The 19,370-nt window shown below is 62.2% G+C and overlaps 1 protein-coding gene across 3 annotated transcripts; it reads left to right on the top strand.

Moving 5' to 3' along the window:
• The first annotated feature begins 73 nt into the window (after positions 1–73).
• On the top strand, positions 74–12,667 carry STAT3 (signal transducer and activator of transcription 3). Of its 3 annotated transcripts, none has more exons than XM_064174287.1 (24): positions 74–174; positions 4,052–4,198; positions 4,707–4,851; positions 4,979–5,077; positions 5,480–5,575; positions 5,660–5,741; positions 6,076–6,170; positions 6,351–6,502; positions 6,911–7,069; positions 7,181–7,273; positions 7,569–7,628; positions 7,874–7,903; positions 8,009–8,102; positions 8,185–8,232; positions 8,433–8,516; positions 8,609–8,707; positions 8,844–8,979; positions 9,158–9,210; positions 9,294–9,388; positions 9,629–9,768; positions 10,098–10,310; positions 10,527–10,569; positions 10,864–10,973; positions 11,057–12,667. In XM_064174287.1, exons 2-24 carry the CDS (start codon positions 4,071–4,073, stop codon positions 11,110–11,112), a joined length of 2,310 nt encoding a protein of 769 aa, XP_064030357.1. In that variant the 5' UTR covers positions 74–174; positions 4,052–4,070; the 3' UTR covers positions 11,113–12,667. The 3 variants fall into 3 exon arrangements, with proteins under 3 accessions (XP_064030357.1, XP_064030356.1, XP_064030358.1); XM_064174286.1 differs by having other exon boundaries at positions 10,098–10,313; XM_064174288.1 differs by lacking the exons at positions 10,864–10,973; positions 11,057–12,667 and having other exon boundaries at positions 10,098–10,313; positions 10,527–10,573.
• The last annotated feature ends 6,703 nt before the right edge of the window (positions 12,668–19,370 follow it).

Genomic DNA, 19,370 nt, shown 5'->3' with positions numbered 1-19,370 from the left:
GCCGCTGATTGGCCGCCGGTGCCGGTGCCGGGCGGGGCAGCGCCGCCATTGGCTGTGCCTCGCGTGACGCGGGGGCGTGGTCGCGCTCCGTCGGGTTCCGGGCACTCGGGCCGCGTCCGGACGCCACCGTCGCCGGCACCGGGAGCCGCTACCCCGCCCCGCCCGGGATCGTCGGTGAGCGTGGGGAGGACAGTAATGGGCTCAGCCGGGGCTGTCGGGGGCTCGGGCCCGTTATTGCTGGGCCGCGGGGGTCGGTTGGCACTTGAGGCGGGCGGGTGACGGGGCGCCGGTGTCACGGGGCTCGGTGCTGCTCATCCTGGGTGGAGCTGGGCCGAGGGAGGGCGGTCGAGCGACCCCGGGCTCATGGCAGGGCCGCTGCCGCAGTGCCTCTGGCTCATCCTGTGCCCCAGCCGCACGCAAGAGCCTTTCCCGGCACCCTCCTCCCCGCGGAGTGGGTCCGTCTCTGTCACCCGGGCCGTCGCAGCGGGTCGCCGGGGGTTTCACTTTCAGCAGCTGGATCCTTCTGTGGCCTGTCCCGGTAGCGGGGCCGAGCCTGGTGCCACCGTGAGCCTGGCAGCAGGTAGGGGCAGCGCCCCGTGCTCCCAGGGAGCCGCTAATTGACCTAATCCTGGGGTCGGGCTGTAGAGATTTCTCTGCTTGCCACAGCTCCCAGCAGGCTGAGAGCAAATCCTTGCTGGGCAGGGGCAGCTCCCAGGAGCAGGTGGGCCCCTGGGCACTGGCGTGAGGCTGGGGTGAAGCACACTCAGAACCACCCGAACACAACAAGAGCCTGTGCGGTCTCCTTGGGCAGCGAGAAGTGGCCAGAACGGCAAGGGCAGAGGACCTGACTCCCAGCCTGGCCTTAGCAAGGCTCTGCACTGGCCTCTCATGCAGCCCTGGTGCTTTTGGGGGGGTCTGACCACAGGATGCCCTCCAGGCCACAGACAAGAGGTACCCTGCAGAGTCTGGCAGCACTGCCCTGCGCCTGCCTGCTGCCACCCTTCGTGCTGCCCATCAGCTACCCACCTGCAGCACAGTGGACACTGTCACTGCCCAGGGTAGCCTCTACTGCTGTGGATCTGTGGGAGCCACAGGCGTGGTGCTAGCTGAGGACAGGAGGACTGAGCTGGGCATCCTGTGCCCAGGGTGGTGGTGCCAGCGTTAGATGTTGGATGGACCCTGGAGAGTGGCTGAGCTGTGATGTGGGTTGTTGGGGAACCTGGTGCTGTGGCTGCGAGGTTGCTCGGAGCCTCCCTCTGCCCCACACTGTCCCCCCACTGCTGCTGTGAGCTCTGCAGCACTGCTCCCAGCCACAGGCTCGGCTCTGAAGACGCTCCCTAGGAGCCCAGCTGAGCCCTCCCCAGAGCTCGCTCTTTGCCTGCAGCAGTGAAGCTGCTCAGTTGCTGTGGAGCAGTTTTTCATCAGCCTGTTGATATCTGTGTGGAACCAGGGGGCAGCGGCTCCTGTGGCTTGCTGATGGCATCTGCTGCGCAGCTGTGATGCTCCCACTGGTGACAGCTCCCCCCTTAACGTGACCTATGGACGCTGCCAGTAACAGAGCTTCCTCCTGCTGTGGCCTGGCAGGGACAGGAGTGCCACAGGCATTTTCAGGGCACTCTTGTACACATTGTGCCAGAGGTCACTGCTGCTTCTTGTGAGGCCACAGCTGAGAGATGTTCCCAGGTGCATCCCAGAAGTAGGAAGCAGCCAGGAGGGAGCTGCGGGATTGCTGCAGGGCAGCAGCCCCCTGGGCTTTGCCGAGCTGCCAGCCTTACCGCAGAGCTCGTCCCGGTTCTTGCGCTCTGCCCTTGCAGGGGAGCTAAAGAAAGATGAACTTTAGCTCTCAGCTACTTTTAGCAGCTTTGCTCCCAGCATGTTTACCCCCGGGCTTGCATCACGCAGTGCCCGGCCCTGGCTGCTTCGCTTGCTTTCTGGCTGCGTTCCAGCGGCGGGAGGAGAGGGGAAGTGCCGGGATGAGCGAGCTTGGCGCAGTCGGAAAGGTTCAGCCCTCGGATCTTTAAACCCGGCTAAGAGGATCCTGGCGGCGGGGCCAGCTGGGGAGGGGCTCCTGTGCGGGGCTTTGGCGCTGGTGAGGTCAGAGTGCCCCGAACACGGTGACTGTGACAGCGCAGAGCGTTGGAGTGACTCCTTCCCTCCTGGACAGGCGCTGCTTTGGGCCGCAGAAGCTGCTGCTGGAGGAGCTAGAGCTGGGTGCAGAGCCAGAGGGGTCCGGTCACCGGTGTGCGGTGCGGGGGCCCGGTGGGGCGCTGGCTTCCTGCGGCCGTGGAGCATGCGCCGCGGCGGGGAGGGACTGGCGCTGCAGCTTGGGCTGCCACCGTGGCTCGTCCCGCAGCTCTTGGAGGCAGCGAGAAGCGGCCGGTCCCCGTCCGAGTGCTGCCGCCGCCGCCACACGGCAGCCTGGGATCTTCGCATTCCGCCGTTTGGTGCTCTGTAGGCTGGCTTCCAGCACTGCCCCGGACCGCCTGGGCTGCGGCTTTCCTGTGGCAGATCCGCTCAGATCGGGGGCCGGGCAAGGGGCTCAGCTGCTGCAGCCTAGCGGGCACAGTTTGTCCCTGAACCACCCCACACCGGTGCCCCGGCAGCTGGCTCCTGTGCGATGGTGACACCGCAGCAGCGACCCTGCAGCATCTGGCTCTGGCTCCCAGCTCAGGGCTGGGGACGCTGCGCTGGCAGGGGCCGGGGCAGCGGCTGCAGTTTCCGGGGAGGTTGGTGAAGCAGCCTGGGCCTGCCGTTACGGTGGTGCAAGAGGAAGTGAAGTGGCTGAGCTCACCGCAGGCAGGGGACTCTGGTGGCCTGGAGCTTCTCAGCTCTTGCCTGTCCCGTCTGTTTGTTAGGATTTCCCCCAGAAGCAGCAGCCTCCAGGATCAGGCTTGAGCACCCTTACAGCTGCCTGTGTAGAGGGAGGGATCCCCAGGGCGCTGCATCAGGACATGTGGGCAGTGAAGAACTGAGGCTGCAGTGAAATGGCTCTGATGTGATGCCCTGAGCTGTGGCTAACAGCCCAGCTCAGCCCGGCCTGGCCTGCAGCTGCAGCAAAAGCTCTGAAGTGGCAGTAGCCTTGTCACAGCCAGCTGGGTCTCACTGCCAGGTTGGAGCAGTGTCTGTTGTGTACAGGCTGGGCTGGTGTCTGTCTCCTCCCTGCTCTGATAGCAGGCTCAGCTCACGTGGTGTCTGCGGGCTGCACCACAGGGTTGGTGTTCAAGGTTCAGCTCTGGGGACGTGCCTTTTGCCTCTGGGACTGTTCAGTGCTGTGAAGTTCTAAACCCTCTTTAACTCCCTGTGTGGTGCCTTGCTGTGTCCCAGCCCACAGCAGGTTGCTGTCCTTTTCCCTCTTACAAAAAGCATCCAAAGACGTTGGGAAGGCTCAGGTGCAGCAGAGCTCAGGAGAGCACAGCACAGAGGGATGCTGAAGGCCTGGGGTGGCAGTGCTCTGGTGTGGGGCCGTGGTGGAGGAGCTGCAGGTGCTGGCTCCTCAGGGCTGCCCCAGTGATGGTTTGTTCCCCACTGGCTCCAGTACTGGTGCTGTGCAGGATGGAGCTCAGGACCTGCCTGGGACTGGTGGCTACTGCCACCCCCTTCCCTCTTGCCTGTTCCAGTGGCATTGTCCATGCTGGCTGCTGGCACAACGGCTGCCCATCTGTCTCCACAGCCCAGCTGGCATCACTGTGTTGCTCACCGCAGTGACCTTTGAGAAAAGCAAAGCTCCCTGCAAGGACCAATTCTGTCGGTGCAAAAGTCTGGGCCTTGCAGCTGCCCCCCCTCCCAGCGCCAGGTCGATTCCCATTGACAGGAGAGGCCTGAGCCCAGACCTGCTCCTTCCTTCTCTGCTGCTTCCTGGCAGTCTCCGCCTTCTGCGCTTCCCGTCAGCTCTGCTGCTTCCCTGCCTCCAGCAGCAGAGGTGGGCTGGGGCTGCCTGGCCTGAGAGGGCTGGAAGATGTTGGCATCAGAGGTCATAGCTGGGTCCTGCAGAGCAGCTGGCAGGAGGGACTGCTGGGTGCCAGCCCTGAGAAACCCTTTCCCCATCTGCCAGGTGTCCGGAGCTGGCCAGGATGGCACAGTGGAACCAGCTGCAGCAGCTCGACACGAGGTACCTGGAGCAGCTCCACCAGCTCTACAGCGACAGCTTCCCCATGGAGCTCCGGCAGTTCCTGGCCCCATGGATTGAGAGCCAGGACTGGTAAGACCTTGTGAGATGCCAGTGTGGAGACTTTGCTTGGGGTTCCCTGGGGGGCAGCGGATCTGGAGAAGCTCTGCCATGCACCCTGGGCTCTTGGTGTGGTGGGGCTGATCTCCTCCTGTGTCAGTCAGATGCCCAACCAGGTAATGAGGTGCTCCAGAGCAGAGGGGTTCCCATCCAGGGCTGGCCCACACTTGCCTCTGTTGTAAAGTAGGCTGATGTGGAGATCCTCTTCCTGGATCCTGTCCAGAGAGCATGTGGGGCTGGTGAGGTGCTGGCATGCACTGTCTGCCTGGCTGAGTGCCAGACTTTGTGCCTAAGTTCCAACCCTCTCTGTGCCTTGCCACTGCGGGTGCAGTCCAAGAGCTCATTCACTGGCACGAAGCAGGTCAGGCCTGCTCTGGTGCAGAGTAGGAAGGTGGCTGCCACATCAAACTGCACAGTGGGACAGTGGGCATGAGCTGCCCTGCCCCGTGCCGGGACCCAGGCTTGTGCCTCCTTGGCACAGGGCATACGCTGCCAGCAAGGAGTCCCACGCCACGCTGGTGTTCCACAACCTGCTCGGGGAGATCGATCAGCAGTACAGCCGCTTCCTGCAGGAGTCCAACGTCCTCTACCAGCACAACCTGCGCCGCATCAAGCAGTTCCTGCAGGTGAGGCTGGGAGCCAGATGAGCTCCAGCAGCTCCTGGGCACAGCTCGGGACCCACAGCCCTGTGGGGTAAGTGGTCCCCAGAGCTCCGTGGTGCCTGCTGACCGTGGGGCTCTGCCCCTTTCACAGAGCAGATATCTGGAGAAGCCGATGGAGATCGCCCGCATCGTGGCACGCTGCCTGTGGGAAGAGTCCCGGCTCCTGCAGACAGCTGCCACTGCAGCTCAGGTCAGTGGCTTTGGGTGCTCTGCGGTCACTGTCCCCACCTGCCTGGCAGCGTGCTGGTGGCTGTAGGGCAGGTGCAGTCCCAAGCCCCCCACTCACTTCCTTCAACTGCTTTTGCTGGAGTCCAGCTGCAGTGGGCAGTAACTTCTGCTCTCTGGGCAGCAGCTGCTTCCTGCCAGGATATGGCCTTGGTGCCCCCTGCTCAGGGTGACATTCTCTTGGTGCAGCTGTCCCTCCTCTTAGCCCCTGCGTGGGGTGTACCCTGCACTGGTGCTGCCAGCAGCTAGCTGTGTGGTCATTTGGTAGTGAGATGGTGAAGACCCTTCCTGCTAAACCCACTTGGGCCAGATGGGAGCACCCCTGAGTTGTGACCTTGCTCTGATGCCCTCCTTGTCCCCTCTGCAGCAAGGGGGACAGGCAACACATCCCACAGCAGCGGTGGTGACAGAGAAGCAGCAGATGCTGGAGCAGCACCTGCAGGATGTGAGGAAGAGGGTGCAGGTAGGTGTCTGCTGGACAACTTTGCCTTTCCCTGCCCCATGCTGATTTAGTGCTGGGGGTGGGTCCACATCTCTTGCCTTGCAGGATCTGGAGCAGAAGATGAAAGTGGTGGAGAACCTCCAGGATGACTTTGATTTTAACTACAAGACTTTGAAAAGCCAGGGAGGTAATGGCAGCTCCTTAGCATCTTGCAAAGCAAAGGGTGTGCCTTCAGGGCACGTTCCTGCCCTCCTGCTGCCTCCTCCCCACCAGCAGGGTTGCTCAGGCTGAGAGCATTTCTGCCACTGCTGCTTCCTCCAGGGGAACTGAGGCTGCCTGGGATAGGGAGAGGGTGCGTGGGTGGCAGTGTTGGGCACAGCCAGGCAGGGCTTTGAGGGCTGCATGGGGCAGTGACTTTCCAAGGGGCTGCTGCTTTGCGGTGTTTTGTCTGCACAGTGCTGGGGAGGGTGGGAGGGGCCCTGGGGCCCCTGAGCGTGGCTGAGACTCTCCCCTTTGCACAGACATGCAGGACCTGAACGGCAACAACCAGGCTGTGACCCGGCAGAAGATGCAGCAGCTTGAGCAGATGCTGACAGCGCTGGACCAGATGCGGAGGGTGCGTCCTGCAGCTGCCTCACACCCTTGGGTGCCTCCTGGATGTGGTTCTGGGGTTCTTGCATGGCCAGAACCGAGAGCAGAGCTGGGAACACAGCCCTGGGCTGCTTCTTTCTTCTCTGTGAATGTGAAACTTGCAGATCTCAGAGGGTGGTGAAGGTTCTGCTTTCGCATTTGGCAGGGCATCGTGAGTGAGCTGGCAGGGCTGCTGTCTGCCATGGAGTATGTGCAGAAGATGCTGGCAGATGAGGAGCTGGCAGACTGGAAGAGACGGCAGCAGATTGCCTGCATCGGTGGTCCTCCAAACATCTGCTTGGACCGGCTGGAGAACTGGTAGGGGCTGGCTGGGGGCTGCAGCAGGCCCTGGAAAGGTGGCATCTGGGCACCTGCACTGGGGGCAAGGTCTTTGCCCCTGGAAACCTCCTTGAAAACAGCTTCTGATGCCTTGCAAGCATGAACAGAAGCCACAAGCTGGGCTGTTGGCACTGCTGGTGGGTGACTGGCTGCAGGCCGGTGGGAATTTGAGGCTGTGGTGAGAAGTTTGGGTTCCTGCTGCACCCCTGTAGAGCCTGCAGGCTTCTTTTAGAATATGGCCCAGGAAAACACCTGGGGCCAGGCACCACAGACCTCCTGTGCTCTGCCAGTTTGGCACCAAGCAGCCTCCATTCGTGTTGATGAGGGCAGAAGAGGCCTCTGTGGACTTGGCAGCCAGAGCTGGCCCTGCCTCTTCTGCTCCCCTAGGATAACCTCCCTGGCTGAGTCACAGCTGCAGACCCGGCAGCAGATCAAGAAGCTGGAAGAGCTGCAGCAGAAGGTGTCCTACAAGGGTGACCCAATCGTGCAGCACCGACCCATGCTGGAGGAGAGGATCGTGGAGCTGTTCCGCAACCTTATGAAAAGGTGCTGAGGGCTGGGAGGGAGCCATGGCGGTGCCCTGGTCACCAGGGTGGGCACTGAGCATGCTGGGCCAGGCCTGAGGCTTGACTCTGGTTCTTGTGCCCTTCCCTGCAGTGCTTTCGTGGTGGAGAGGCAGCCCTGCATGCCCATGCACCCTGACCGGCCCCTGGTCATCAAAACCGGTGTCCAGTTCACCACCAAAGTCAGGTGGGTCACTGTGCCCTGGTCCTGCTGCAGCACAGGGGTGGCACAGTGGGGTCCTGCTCCTGAGGAGTGCTGATGTGGATCCAGCTCCCAGCTTACCTGGGGCATCCTGGTGCTGGGCAGGGGTGGACCCAGTCCAGCCAGAAGAGCTGGGTGAGGCCACGTCCCCTTGAGCCCCGTGGTGTGGGGCATGTGGGCATCACTGCCGTTCCTCCAGCTGTGCTCTGTGCCAGCCGTTGCCCTGTGGGTGCTGGTGAGTGTGGGACGTTCACGCTCTGCATTTGCTGACCCTTTGCAGGCTGTTGGTCAAGTTTCCAGAGCTCAACTACCAGCTGAAGATCAAAGTCTGCATCGACAAGTGAGTGCTGCGTGCTGGGGGCACTGCGCTGGGACCTGCTCCTCTGCTCTCGGGTCAGGCTCCACCCCTGCCCCGAGGGCACTCCAGGAGGAGGGTGCAAGGGCGATGCAAGCATTTGTTCCCGGAGTGGGAACAGCCGTGGGGGCTTGTGGCACTTGATGTTGTGATGCAGCCAGCCCCAGTCCCCAGCTGCCTGCAGGGGGGAGGGGAAGCTGCAGCCATGACCTTGTCTCTCCTTTTCCTAGGGACTCTGGGGATATTGCAGCACTTAGAGGGTAAGTGCCACGTTCTGGGGGGTTTCCTGCTTCTACTCTTAATCCTGGACCCTGCTTTTTGGCTCCAGGAGGACCCTGTCAGCCACTTCTGTCTGCTCTTCCAAGGTCCCGGAAGTTTAACATCCTGGGGACAAACACCAAGGTGATGAACATGGAGGAGTCGAACAATGGCAGCCTCTCGGCAGAGTTCAAGCACCTGGTAGGTCCCTGTGCTCTGGGGCTGCTCCTGTTGGGGCTGTGACCCTCCTGGTGTTGTTGCAGCTCCCTCCTTGTCCCTGCAGACCCTGCGTGAGCAGCGCTGTGGTAACGGTGGCAGAGCCAACTGCGACGTGAGTGCTGGGGCCAGGGGTGGCAGAGCCCTTTGCTGGCAGCTCTGTTCCTGCTGAGTCACGAGGGTGCTGTCCAAGTACCACCCTGGCATTGCTGCCAGCTACCAGACCAGTCCTGGCCACGCAGAGCTTGAGCAACAGTGCTGGGCCTGGTAGCCTCATGTCTGCTGCCTGCTCAAGTGGGTTCTGTGCCACCCCAGGCTTCACTGATTGTCACTGAGGAGCTGCACCTCATCACCTTTGAGACAGAAGTGTATCACCAGGGGCTGAAGATTGACCTGGAGGTGAGCTGTGGGCTTCTGTCACTGCCACAGGCCTGGGAATGGAGTGGCCCCTGGAAGTTGTCCCAGCCTTTGGCCACACCCTGTCTTTGCAGACTCACTCGCTGCCCGTGGTGGTCATCTCCAACATCTGCCAGATGCCCAATGCCTGGGCATCCATCCTGTGGTACAACATGCTGACCAACAACCCCAAGGTAGGGCCTGGCACTGGGGCAGCAGCTCCAGCTTTAGAGCCAGGCAGGCAGAGGGGAGCAGGGCAGCAGGGCTGTGCAGGCCCTGGCCTTGCTTCTGCCCTGTGTCCTGCTCAGGGCTGTGTTCTCCCTCGTGCAGAACGTGAACTTCTTCACCAAGCCCCCCATCGGGACCTGGGACCAGGTGGCAGAGGTGCTGAGCTGGCAGTTCTCCTCCACCACGAAGCGTGGCCTCAGCATCGAGCAGCTGACCACTCTGGCAGAGAAACTCCTGGGTAAGCTGGTGCCAGGGCCCTGCCCCTCCCTGCTGTCCCCTGGGCAGGAGCAGGACCCTATGGTTTGGGAAGGAGGTTTGCAGTCTCTTAGTGATGTCCCAACCAACACAAACCTGGGGCTGCCCCTGGGGGTGGAGTCTCTGGGAGAAGAGCTCTGAATGCTGCTGTCCTCTGCCAGGGCCAGGTGTGAACTACTCAGGCTGTCAGATCACCTGGGCCAAGTTCTGCAAGGTACAACTCCCCATCCTCCCCCAGCACCTTACTTTGGCTCTTCCCCATAGCCATGCTCACAGCCTGTCCTCTCTCTTCCTCAGGAAAATATGGCTGGGAAAGGCTTCTCCTTCTGGGTCTGGCTGGACAACATCATTGACCTGGTGAAGAAGTACATCCTGGCGCTGTGGAACGAAGGGTGAGCCTTGGCCAGTGACTCTTGGTTGGGCTGGGCCTGGAGTGGGATTCCCTGAGTCCTGTCCTGACAGAGCAGGTGCCTGGTCCAGGGGCAGATGGGTCCTGGGATGCTTTTTTGCCTGGGCCCTGCTGGGTGTTCAAAGAATCTCCCTGGGAAGCTAAACTGGCAGCCAGGCCAGGCCCTGCTGCTGTGCAGGGAGCTGCACATTGCCATCCTGGGCCCTCCTGCCCCTCTCTCCAGGTACATCATGGGCTTCATCAGTAAGGATCGGGAGAGAGCCATCCTCAGCACCAAGCCCCCGGGCACATTCCTGCTGCGCTTCAGTGAGAGCAGCAAGGAGGGTGGCATCACCTTCACCTGGGTGGAGAAGGACATCAGCGGTACGTCCTGTGCTGCCTGGGCACGCTGCCAGGCTCCCTGCTGCTGGCTCCGAAGGGGCTTGGAACCCCCTGGCAGGATGCTTGGTCCTTGTTCTGCCAAGCCCTCAGAGAGGCAGAGCCTGGCTGCCCATTGCTGGTCTCTGCCTCTGGCTGTCCTTGCCCATTTGCTGCCCATGTGGCATTGAAGCTACCCAGCTGGTCCCCGTTCTGCCCCCTGATCTGCCAGGTGCTTGCTGAGGCACAGCCTCATGCCAGTCTCAGCCTTGCTAGTGCTGAGGTGTTTGGGGAATGCTTTTGCCCTTCCCTGGGTCTGAAGTCTGCTCATACAGGGAAGACACAGATCCAGTCGGTGGAGCCCTACACCAAGCAGCAGCTCAGCAACATGTCCTTCGCCGAGATCATCATGGGCTACAAGATCATGGATGCCACCAACATCCTGGTGTCCCCCCTGGTGTACCTGTACCCAGACATCCCCAAAGAGGAGGCCTTTGGGAAGTACTGCCGCTCCGAGAGCCAGGAGCACTCAGAACCCACTGACTCAGGTAGTTGTTGGCTTTCTGTGCTCCTGCGCCCTGGGGAAGCTCTGGGCACAGCCCTGGTGGGAGAGCTGTCAGCAGGCACCATCGTGTGCCAGTCCTGGAGGGCACAGCCACAGCGTGGTGCTGGTGGTGGGGTCCCAGGGGGTTAGACAGCGAGGATGGGTGCTCTGTGGGGCTCCTCCCCTGCGGCTGCTGACAGGGCTGCTCCCTCCTCCACAGGTGCTGCTCCATATCTGAAGACCAAGTTCATCTGTGTCACCCCGTGAGTGTCCCTGGACTGCCTGGGGGTGTTGGGGGGGGCATTTTTGTGTTCAGCCTCACTTTAAGTGGGGGTTTCCTTCCCACCACTGCCTGGATTCGAGGCATGGGGCAACCACGGGGCTGAGCTAGGCTCCAGCTTCTGCCCTGGCTGCAGCTGCTCTCCCCTTCCTGGGGCCCCTTTCCTCTGGAGAGCTCTCGGGAGGAGCAGTGCCCAGCCTGGGGCCCGGCGGTGGGGAGCAGGGGGTGCCTAGCCAGGCCCTGACCCCAGAGGGCTCTGTGCTTCCCCCTCGGACAGCACCACCTTCAGCAGCACCATCGACCTGCCCATGTCCCCGCGCACCCTGGACTCGCTCATGCAGTTTGGCAGTGGTGACGGTGCAGACGCCAAGGCTGGAGGGCAGTTTGGTGAGTCTGGGGCTGCAGCACCCAGGGAAGCCTGGCTGTAGCCACGCTTGGGCTCTGCAACCCCCATCTTTGCCTCCCCACAGAGTCGCTGACCTTCGACATGGAGCAGACCCCGGAGTGTGCCTCGTCCCCCATGTGAGGAGCTCTGCCAGCACCTGGCCTCACACCGCCCAAGGACTCCCCGGGCTGGCTGCGCTGGGCAGCTCCTTGCTCCTGGTTCCTTGTCTGACCTAAACCAACCTCCCCACCTCCAGGGTAGTGCCACTTGGCTCTTGGGGGAGGGGGGATGAACCTTTTTCTATTTCCTTCCATAAGGGTTTTTTATTCTTGTGTTGCTCATCCAAGTGCCTGCTGGCTCTGGCCACGGCCCTGCTCACTGCCAACGCTTCTGCAGCCCCCACTGCTGGCTCCCTGCCTGCTAGGTTTGCCTCCAGATACTTGAGGGGATTGGCTGCTCCTGGCTCTGCACCCGCGGGGAGGGCTGAGGCCTCTCTTCTGCCTTAGGCCAGGAGAAGCAGGCAGATCGGAGTTGTGCTGAGGGGCCCTGGGTACTGTGCTGGCAGCAGGGATTTTGGTGCTGCCTGCACTCCTTGCTCCTGCTGCAGGCACAGATCTGGCTGTCCTCAGCAGCCCCAGGGCAGGACATGTCCCCACACCAGCATCTGTGCCTTGGGTCTGTTTTGGGACCTAGGTATGACCACAGAGGCTGCCTCAGCCATGGCTCACCCCAGGGCCAGGACAGTGCCAGGAGCAGGGCTGTGCCTCCTCACCCTCCCTGGGTGAGGTTTAGACTCCTTGGGCCCCACGGGAGGCTGCTGGGTCCTGTGTCACCTGCAGGGACCAGGCCTGGCCTTGCCCTTTTCCCTCTTGTTGGGCTAGTGGTGGCCCAGGCACTAGGTTGGCAGTTTCTGGGGGACTTTGTGTGGCACTTTCATTGGCGGCTGCTGTTGGGACAGGATGGGGGAGCAGGATGGGGGAGCAGGATGCAGGCAGGGAGGGGGATGGAGCTGGTGGCAGCTGCAGGCACTGCTAGGGCAAATTTCCTTGTGTGGGGGCAGCAGAGGGGGGCAGCTCTGCTGGCCAACGGTTGTGGTTCTGTGTTTACCCCAAAGCGGGGGTGCCCCCTGCCTGCTCTCTGCCCGATAAGCGCTGAAGGGGAGGGTGACAGGAGGGGCTGTGCTGAGCCAGGGCCAGTGCCGGGGCAGGGCTGGGGGAGCTGTCAGCTCTAAGGTTGCAGGGAAATGTCTCGCTGGACACCAGCCTGGAGCTTTGCAGGTCTTTGATGTCTTGATTTGGCTGCCGGTGGAGAGAACCCCGCAGGCATCCGTGCCTGTGACGCTGCGGTGGCACAGGGGGAGCCAATTATGCGGCTCTGGCTTTTCTGCCCCGGGAAGATTGTGGCTCGGCGCCCAGCCCCCCGGCTGTGGGCTGTGCCATCACAGCCTGCTGGCAGGGGGCAGGGCTAGGGGGGTGAGATCCCCAAGGGAAGGAAGAGGCAGCAGCGGGCGCCAGGCCAGGCCTGTGGCTGGCGCTGGGGACAGGAGTTGGCCTTTGCTGCTGGGAGGCGCTTGGAGGGGCCAGGGGCCCTTTGCCCCCCGGGCAGTGCCAGGCTCTGTACAGACTTTTACTTTTTGTATATTTTCGTGCTGTACCTACGGGCTTGAACCTGCTGCACAATAAAGGCTCTGAAGCGACCTGCTCTGCGCCCTGTGCCCCTCACCCTGCCGCCGGGGCCGCGGCTTGCTGAGCGCAAACCAGCCCCGCCGCTGCCGGCCCACGCCCCTGCCCGCCTCGCGTGGGCACGCTGCTCCGCGCCGCCCGCCCGCCTGCCTTACCGGGGCGCGGCGGGGCCCTTCCCGGGGCACGGCGCGGGGGTGCCGCAGCCCCGCGCTGCCTTCTCGCAGCCGCTGGGGCTCCTCTGCTTGCGCAAAGGAAACTTTGGGTGCCAGCGTGGGCGGGCGGCACTGCGCCGGAGCCCTGCTCTGGCTGCTCCCCCTGCGCCTGCCTCTGCCCCCGGGCCGGGGGTGGTGTTGCTCACTGCCCCTGTCCTCGGGTCGTGCCCTGGGCTATGTGTTGAGGAGTGGCTTTCCGGAGCACCTGGCTGCAGCGCTGCCTTCCATAGGGACGCTCTGGTGTCTCCAGCCTTGCCCCTTGCTGCTGCCCCGTGCTGGAGCTGGGGGTGGCAGGTCCCAGGCTCTGCAGGACCAGGTGCGGACTCTTGGCTGTGTGCTGGGGCTGGCTGGGAGCAGACTGCGATGTGCTGTCGGTTGGGGCACAGTGGGGCCCACAGCCCCAGCACTTTCCTGCAGCCCCCTGCAAAGCCACAGTGCGAGGGGGGGTTCGTTGCAGGGTTTGGGCTCAGATGAGGCCGAGAAGCAGAGATAATTGCTCTCAGAGCAGGATTAGAAGGGGGAATTCATGCAAGCCGTGCTCAGTAAATCCCCATGGCCCCTGTGGGACTGGCTGGGCTGCTTCGAGGTGTTGGTGCTGGAGCTGGCCCTGGAGCCTCCTGCTTGAGCTAAACCCTGAGGCTGTGGCATGTCCCTGCTCTGGTATCCAGCCTCACCAGGACCCTTCATTTCACTCTTGAACCAAACCAGGCTCTGCGCGGCACTGGCAAGCTCATTCCTGCCCCGGGGCAGCCGCAGGGAAGCAGCCGCTTGCTGCCGGCAGCACAGCCTGGGGCACTGCACTGTGGGGTGGCTCAACCAAGAACTGGGACCAGCGACCCTCACCTCCTCCCCAGGCCCTTCCCAGCTCCCCTCCGTCGGCTGCTGGATGTGCTGAAAAACCCTGGAACAAGGAATTCTGCTACCGGTGGGCAAAGCCCGTGGGCGCCACAGCCGTTTGCTGTCAGGAACGCGCTGTGCCGTGATAAGGGCTCCTTATCTCCCTGCACCCACAGGGCCTGCTCTGTCCCTGTCAGACTCTGCCCTGCTCCCCGGCTCTGGACAGGGGGCCCCAGCCCTGGGTTACTTGGCCACCGACCTGACCTAGGGGGCTCGGGTGGCAGCACCGCTGGGCAGCCTCACCTGCAGCAGGAGAAAGCCTGGGGAAGGGCCTTGGCTGGGCAGGGGACCCCTATGGCACTGGGGACAGCAGCCTGTGCCCCTGCCACTGCTCAGCCCTGAGGGGCTGTGGTTGCTGTGGGAGCTGTGCCCCCCACTTTCTCCCTGTGCTGGGTGCTGCAGGAGGCGCTGGTGCTGGATTGTTTGCTCCGAAAGGAGGTCACAGGGGTAGCTTTGCCCCTTCCCCAGGGCCGTGGCCACCCCCTCCCAGCAGCACAGCAGGGTCCATGTCTGAGCCAAACGTGCCAAGGGATTAGGGGTTTCCAAATGCAGTTAAGCTGCTTGGACCACAGACGCTTGCGTGACGAGGTTGGGGTGGCCCCACGGGGACAGGCAGCCACCTGCCAGGGTGACCTGTGCCCCAGGGAGCCCAGAGCAGGTGGCACTGGAGAGCCAGCAGCTCTTGTGGAGCTGAGCCCCGGGGTCCTGCTGGCCCCAGGCGAGTGCAGCCTAGGGAATGACAATTCCTCGGGGATAAGCCTGCAGATGGGGATTAGCGAGGCCGTGGTACAGCTGCGATTACAGCCCCAGCCCCGCAGGCCCAGCGACTGAACCAGCAGTGCTGTGAGGTGCAGGGAGAGGCAGAGACCTCCGGGGGCTCATCCTCCTGCTGCGTGGGGACCTGCCAGAGGTTCCTCTGCATTCTCCCAGGTGCTTCCCAAGGTTCTCACAGGGATACAGCTCTGAACACCCCCTGGCACTGAGCTCTGCTCTAAACTCCAGTCTGAGCCTCCACCTGGAGCATGGCTCTGAGCTGAGCTGCAGAGCAGGGGCTGCTGCTGCCCAGGCCGGGCACTGCCCCTGCCTCCCAGCACTCTAAACTAACAGTCAAACATTGCCTCACTCTCAAACTTTCATACACAGCAGAGCTGAGCCAAGCAAGGTCTTGGCGACAGTGCTGGCTGCCAGGTGTGCCAGGGGTCAGCCCTGGAGCAGCAGTTTAACACAGTCCCCAAGTGCCACCACCTGCCAGCCATGCCAAGGGTCTGCCATGGCAGAGAGATGTGACTTGCCTGCTCTCCTGGCTCAGAGCATGGTATTTGGCCATGCCAGCACCAATGCCAAGGGCTCACTTCACCCCAGCATAAAGGGCCTTGGGCTGGATGTGCCACGGCTCCTGACCATCCCCACGGACCAACACCACTCCCAGGCTCAGCTGTTCAGGAGGCTTCTGGAGTTTGCCCAGCACTAAGCCCTGCATGCTTGGAGCCAACAGCTGCTGTGGAGGGAGCCTCGGGTGGGTTTTTTCTGCTGTTTTCCTTTCAGGGGTACAGCTTCCTCCGTGTCCATCAGCATGCCAGGAGGCCTGTGAATCATCACTGTGCCCCTTGGAGCTGCCTTGTTGCCACCTCCTCTAGTTCCAGTTGCTGCTGGGGGTGGGCTTCAAGGTTGTTCTCACTTTCAGGTTCCTGCTTTCGATCTCCTTGTGCTTCCCCCTTGGTTGTTGCTTTCTGTTCCTGCTGCCTGGCTGGACCTTGGACAGACACTAAGCTGTGCCATGCTGTGCTGTGCCATGCTGCACTGTGCCTGCAGACTGCACCAGAAAGCACAGATCCTGCTCTGCTCAGAGATGCACTGTGAGGCTTTGATCCCCGTGGGGTGGCCGCAGTCCCAAATGGTGCTGGCCCTTGTGCAACCAGCACTGAACTGCCTGCCCTGCAGCCGTGTGTTTATGGCAGCGCTGCCCGGCGCCGAGCGGTTACTGTGGCAACCTGGGTTCTGCGGCGCAGGGATGCGCGGCTGCACCGGCGCAGGGCTGGGGGCCAGGCACTGCCCGGTGCCCCTGCTCCTGCTGCCAGCCACCTGCCTCCCCCCCGGTGCTTGCACGCTCGGTCGCATCTGGGCTGTGGGTGCTGGCTGGGTTCCCCGGGCGATGAGGGGAGCAGCATCTCTCAGCACTGGGTGTTCTTCCCGAGTGGATGAACAAAGAGCCTTTTCCAGGCAACAACGCCCGTGGGCAGCCGAGACTAAGTGGTTTGCTGAGGCTGTTCCCAGCCTTGTCTGAGTAGCTGGAAGCTGAGGCTTCCTGTGGAAATTCCCCCTTGGATGAGCTGCCATTTCCTAAGGGTTTGCTGGAGCTGATCCTTCCTGCTGGCACGCAGCACTGCAGGGCATGAGCTTCCCAGGTGCCCTCGGCTTGGCCCTGCCTGTCTGCTCCAAGCCACGTGCTGCCCATGGGCTGGCTGGGCCCTGGCAGGTCCATGCTGTCCTGTCTGCCCCCTGATACATTCATGCTGCCTGCACCCTGCCTGCTCTCTGCAGCCCCTAGGACCAGCTGCATCATTCCCAGGGGTTTGCATCTTCTCCCTCCTGGGAGGGTCAGACCCTATGAGGCCCATCCAGGCTGACTCTTCCATAGGAGCTTCCTTCACATTCCTCAGCTGCAGCAGAAATAGCTCTGGGATGACCTCTCTGTGTCATGCCCAGATGCCAGGGTCATTGTGGCACAGGCAAGCTGGTCTCTGTGCCCAGCAACTGTCCCAGATTTGCCTGCACTGGGTGGATTTATGGCCCATGTCAGGGAAATTTGGACATGCTGTGCCAGGGCAGCAGGACAGCCCCTTTCTCCAGGGCAGCTGGGATGGAGACAGTGCCATGGTTGCCCTGGGAAGCAGAACTGCAGGGCCATGGCCTCAGTTCTCCGCAGAGAGGACAGGGAAGAAATGCTACAAGAAGCCAGGAACAATACTGGCCAGAGCCCTGGGGTAGCATGGGAGGATGGCTGCAGCTGGCTGAGATGGTGCGGCCAAGCTGAGCTGTGGTCCCTGCCCACAGGCACTGCATTGAGAGCAGAAGGGGCTCAGGGCTGGGGCGGGGCAGGATGGTGCTGTGCTGGGCCTGTGGTGCCAGCACAGCCCTGCCAAAGCTTCACCCTCAGTGTTTGAAACTGAGTGGGAAAAACATGAAGCTGTGACTAATTTTGGGCTTCGTCTGGTTCTCATTAGCTGGGCTGGATGATCACAATGGGGCTTTGTGGCCCCAGTGCAGATCTGGGACCTTGTGGGACCCAAAGCAGGGCTAGGTCGAGGCTGGGTCCCCAGCAGGACCTCTCAGCCCACTGAGAAGCTTGAGAGGATGGAGCAGAGGCTGTGCCCTGCCTACGGGTGATGTGGTCACATGTTGGCACTTTGGCCAAGCCCTGTGCCCTGCACCCAGCTTGTCCCAGGAGCCGCAGGGAGGGATGTGGAGGAGCCTCATGTATGTGATGTGCTGGAAGGGCTTTGGGGGAGAGAGGGACAGAAGCCTTGGGACCTCTCCAGAAGCTGCTTAAATAAATGCTTCCACTCCTGAGAAATGATTAAGACCTTCGAGATGCCACTTAGAGAGGAAGGCTGTGCTGCCTGCACTCCTCACGCTCCAGCTCCAAACACAGAGGCAATTTTCTAGGAAATCCATTATGAGGGCCCTGCTCCCTCTCTGCCCTGAGTGCACAGCGTCACTCAGCATCCTGTTGAGCTCATCAGAGATGACAACGTGTTTGGCCACAGCTCAGCCTGGACACTGTTTACCTTCCTAGAGGCTTTGTGAGAGTTTCTGAGGAGCAATGTAAGAGAGATCCTCATGGAGCTTGCTGGGGTTGTGAGCAGGCCAAGGGCTGTGCTGCAGGATCCACCTCTCCTGCCCTCCCCAGAGGGGCCGATGCTGTCCGTCGGATGCTGATGCACCAGCATCTGCTCCCCATGGCAGGGTCTGGCTGTTCTGTAGCAAAGCAGGGCCAGGGGAGATGGTGGAAAGGGGAGCACTAGCCGTGCCCAGGAACTCCCCTTGGATCCGCCTGGCCCCGCTGTGCCCGTTCCGAGGCTGCAGCCGTTGCGTGTGACCTTGATTTTCTGGGCTGGAGCAGCCGGAGCCTGGATGGCTGTGCCGGTGGCTGATGTGGGCCAGGATTGTGAAAGCCTCCTGTCCGTGATGCAACTCTCTGGAGCGGGAGCGTTCGCAGCTAAGGCAGGGAGGGTAGGCAGGGCTGTCCTGGCGCCCACTTCCCCATTCCTTTCCTTTGTCTTAGTGGAAAACGACGGCCTGAGAGATGCTGGCCCCATGCTGGGCACTCGTCCCCAGCTCGCTGGGCTCCCAGCTCACCCCCTGCGAGGTCTGGAGTGCAGGGGGAGCGCTGGGAACATCAGCCAGGACTCTGCTGGCAGCAGCTCCGCGGCGATGTGTCACCCGTGTGCGTGAGATGCCTCCCGAGTGCGGGCGACGAATCATGTGGTGGGAACTAGGAGCTGCTGGGGCTGGAGCCAGTCATCCCCCTGGGCTGTCCCGATCCTCCTGGGCTGCTCAGGGCACGTAGGGAGTGCTGGCAGGGAGGTGGTGAGTAGAAACGCACTAGTTTGTGGCTGACGTTTGCATGGGAGCAGGTGCTGGGGCTGGGCCTGGGGGTGAGGAGCTGGAGCTGGAGCTGTTTGGGTTTCAGCCTTGGCAGTGGAGCCCTGATGTCCATAGCACCCTGGGCAGGCTGTGACTTTGCCAACTGGACAAGGGTCTCTGGGCACCCTGCCGTGTTCCTGTTGTGGCCCCAGCTCTTGGGCCTAACCACGCTGTCCCCTGGGCTCGCCCCTCACCAGGCAGCAGATGCACAGTGCCAAGGGGAAGAGAAGGACTTTGATAAAAAACAAGAGAGGAAAACAAGGGAGATGTGAGAACTTAGACCCTGTCTTTACACGGAGCCAAGTGATCTGCAGCTGCCAGCACATGAACCGTTTTAAGAACCATCCTGTCCCAGCCTTGGAGCAAGGAGAGCCAAGCCCTTCCCCCCCGGCTTCCCGGCGCTGGCACTGGGTGCTCACTAGCCCTGGGCAGGGCTCCCCATGCTTCTCCCAGGCTGGAGCAGGAGGGTGCCCTAAGCCCACTGAATTTCCCTCCAGGGTTTTTCAGGCCGCAGAAGATGAACTGGTACCGAAAGTGAAAGCCCAGGAGCTCCCATGCGGCAGCAGCAGCAGCGCTGGGGCAGAAACGAGCACACCCAGCACTGCTTCCTGCCTGCCACCGCGCAGCCGCCTGCGGTGCCCCATCACCCGGTGTGCCCATCACCCCGAAACGCCAGTGCTGCCCAGGAGGCTTTGCTATGGGTGGGCAGCTGTGCAGGAGCCCCTCAAGCTGGGTTTGTGTTGGATGGTGCCACCTCTCCCGGTGTAAGAGCTGCCAGAGGAGGAGGCAGTGCCTTGGGTCCCCTCGCAGCTCGCAGAGGACACAGCAGCTCAGGAGAGGCAGATGTGCTTGGTGCCTGTTCCTGCTGCCTTCGCTCCAGGCATCCTCAGCCCATTGCTGCAGGAGGCTGTGGCAGTGCTGGAGACCTCGGCCACGCGTTGTGGGCCTGCATCAGGAGAGG

This window comes from Pogoniulus pusillus, chromosome 40 (genome assembly GCF_015220805.1).
Source record: "Pogoniulus pusillus isolate bPogPus1 chromosome 40, bPogPus1.pri, whole genome shotgun sequence".
NCBI classification, from domain to species: domain Eukaryota; kingdom Metazoa; phylum Chordata; class Aves; order Piciformes; family Lybiidae; genus Pogoniulus; species Pogoniulus pusillus.
The sequence above is the reverse complement of the archived record's forward strand: the minus strand, read 5'-3'. Positions and strand labels throughout refer to the sequence as shown.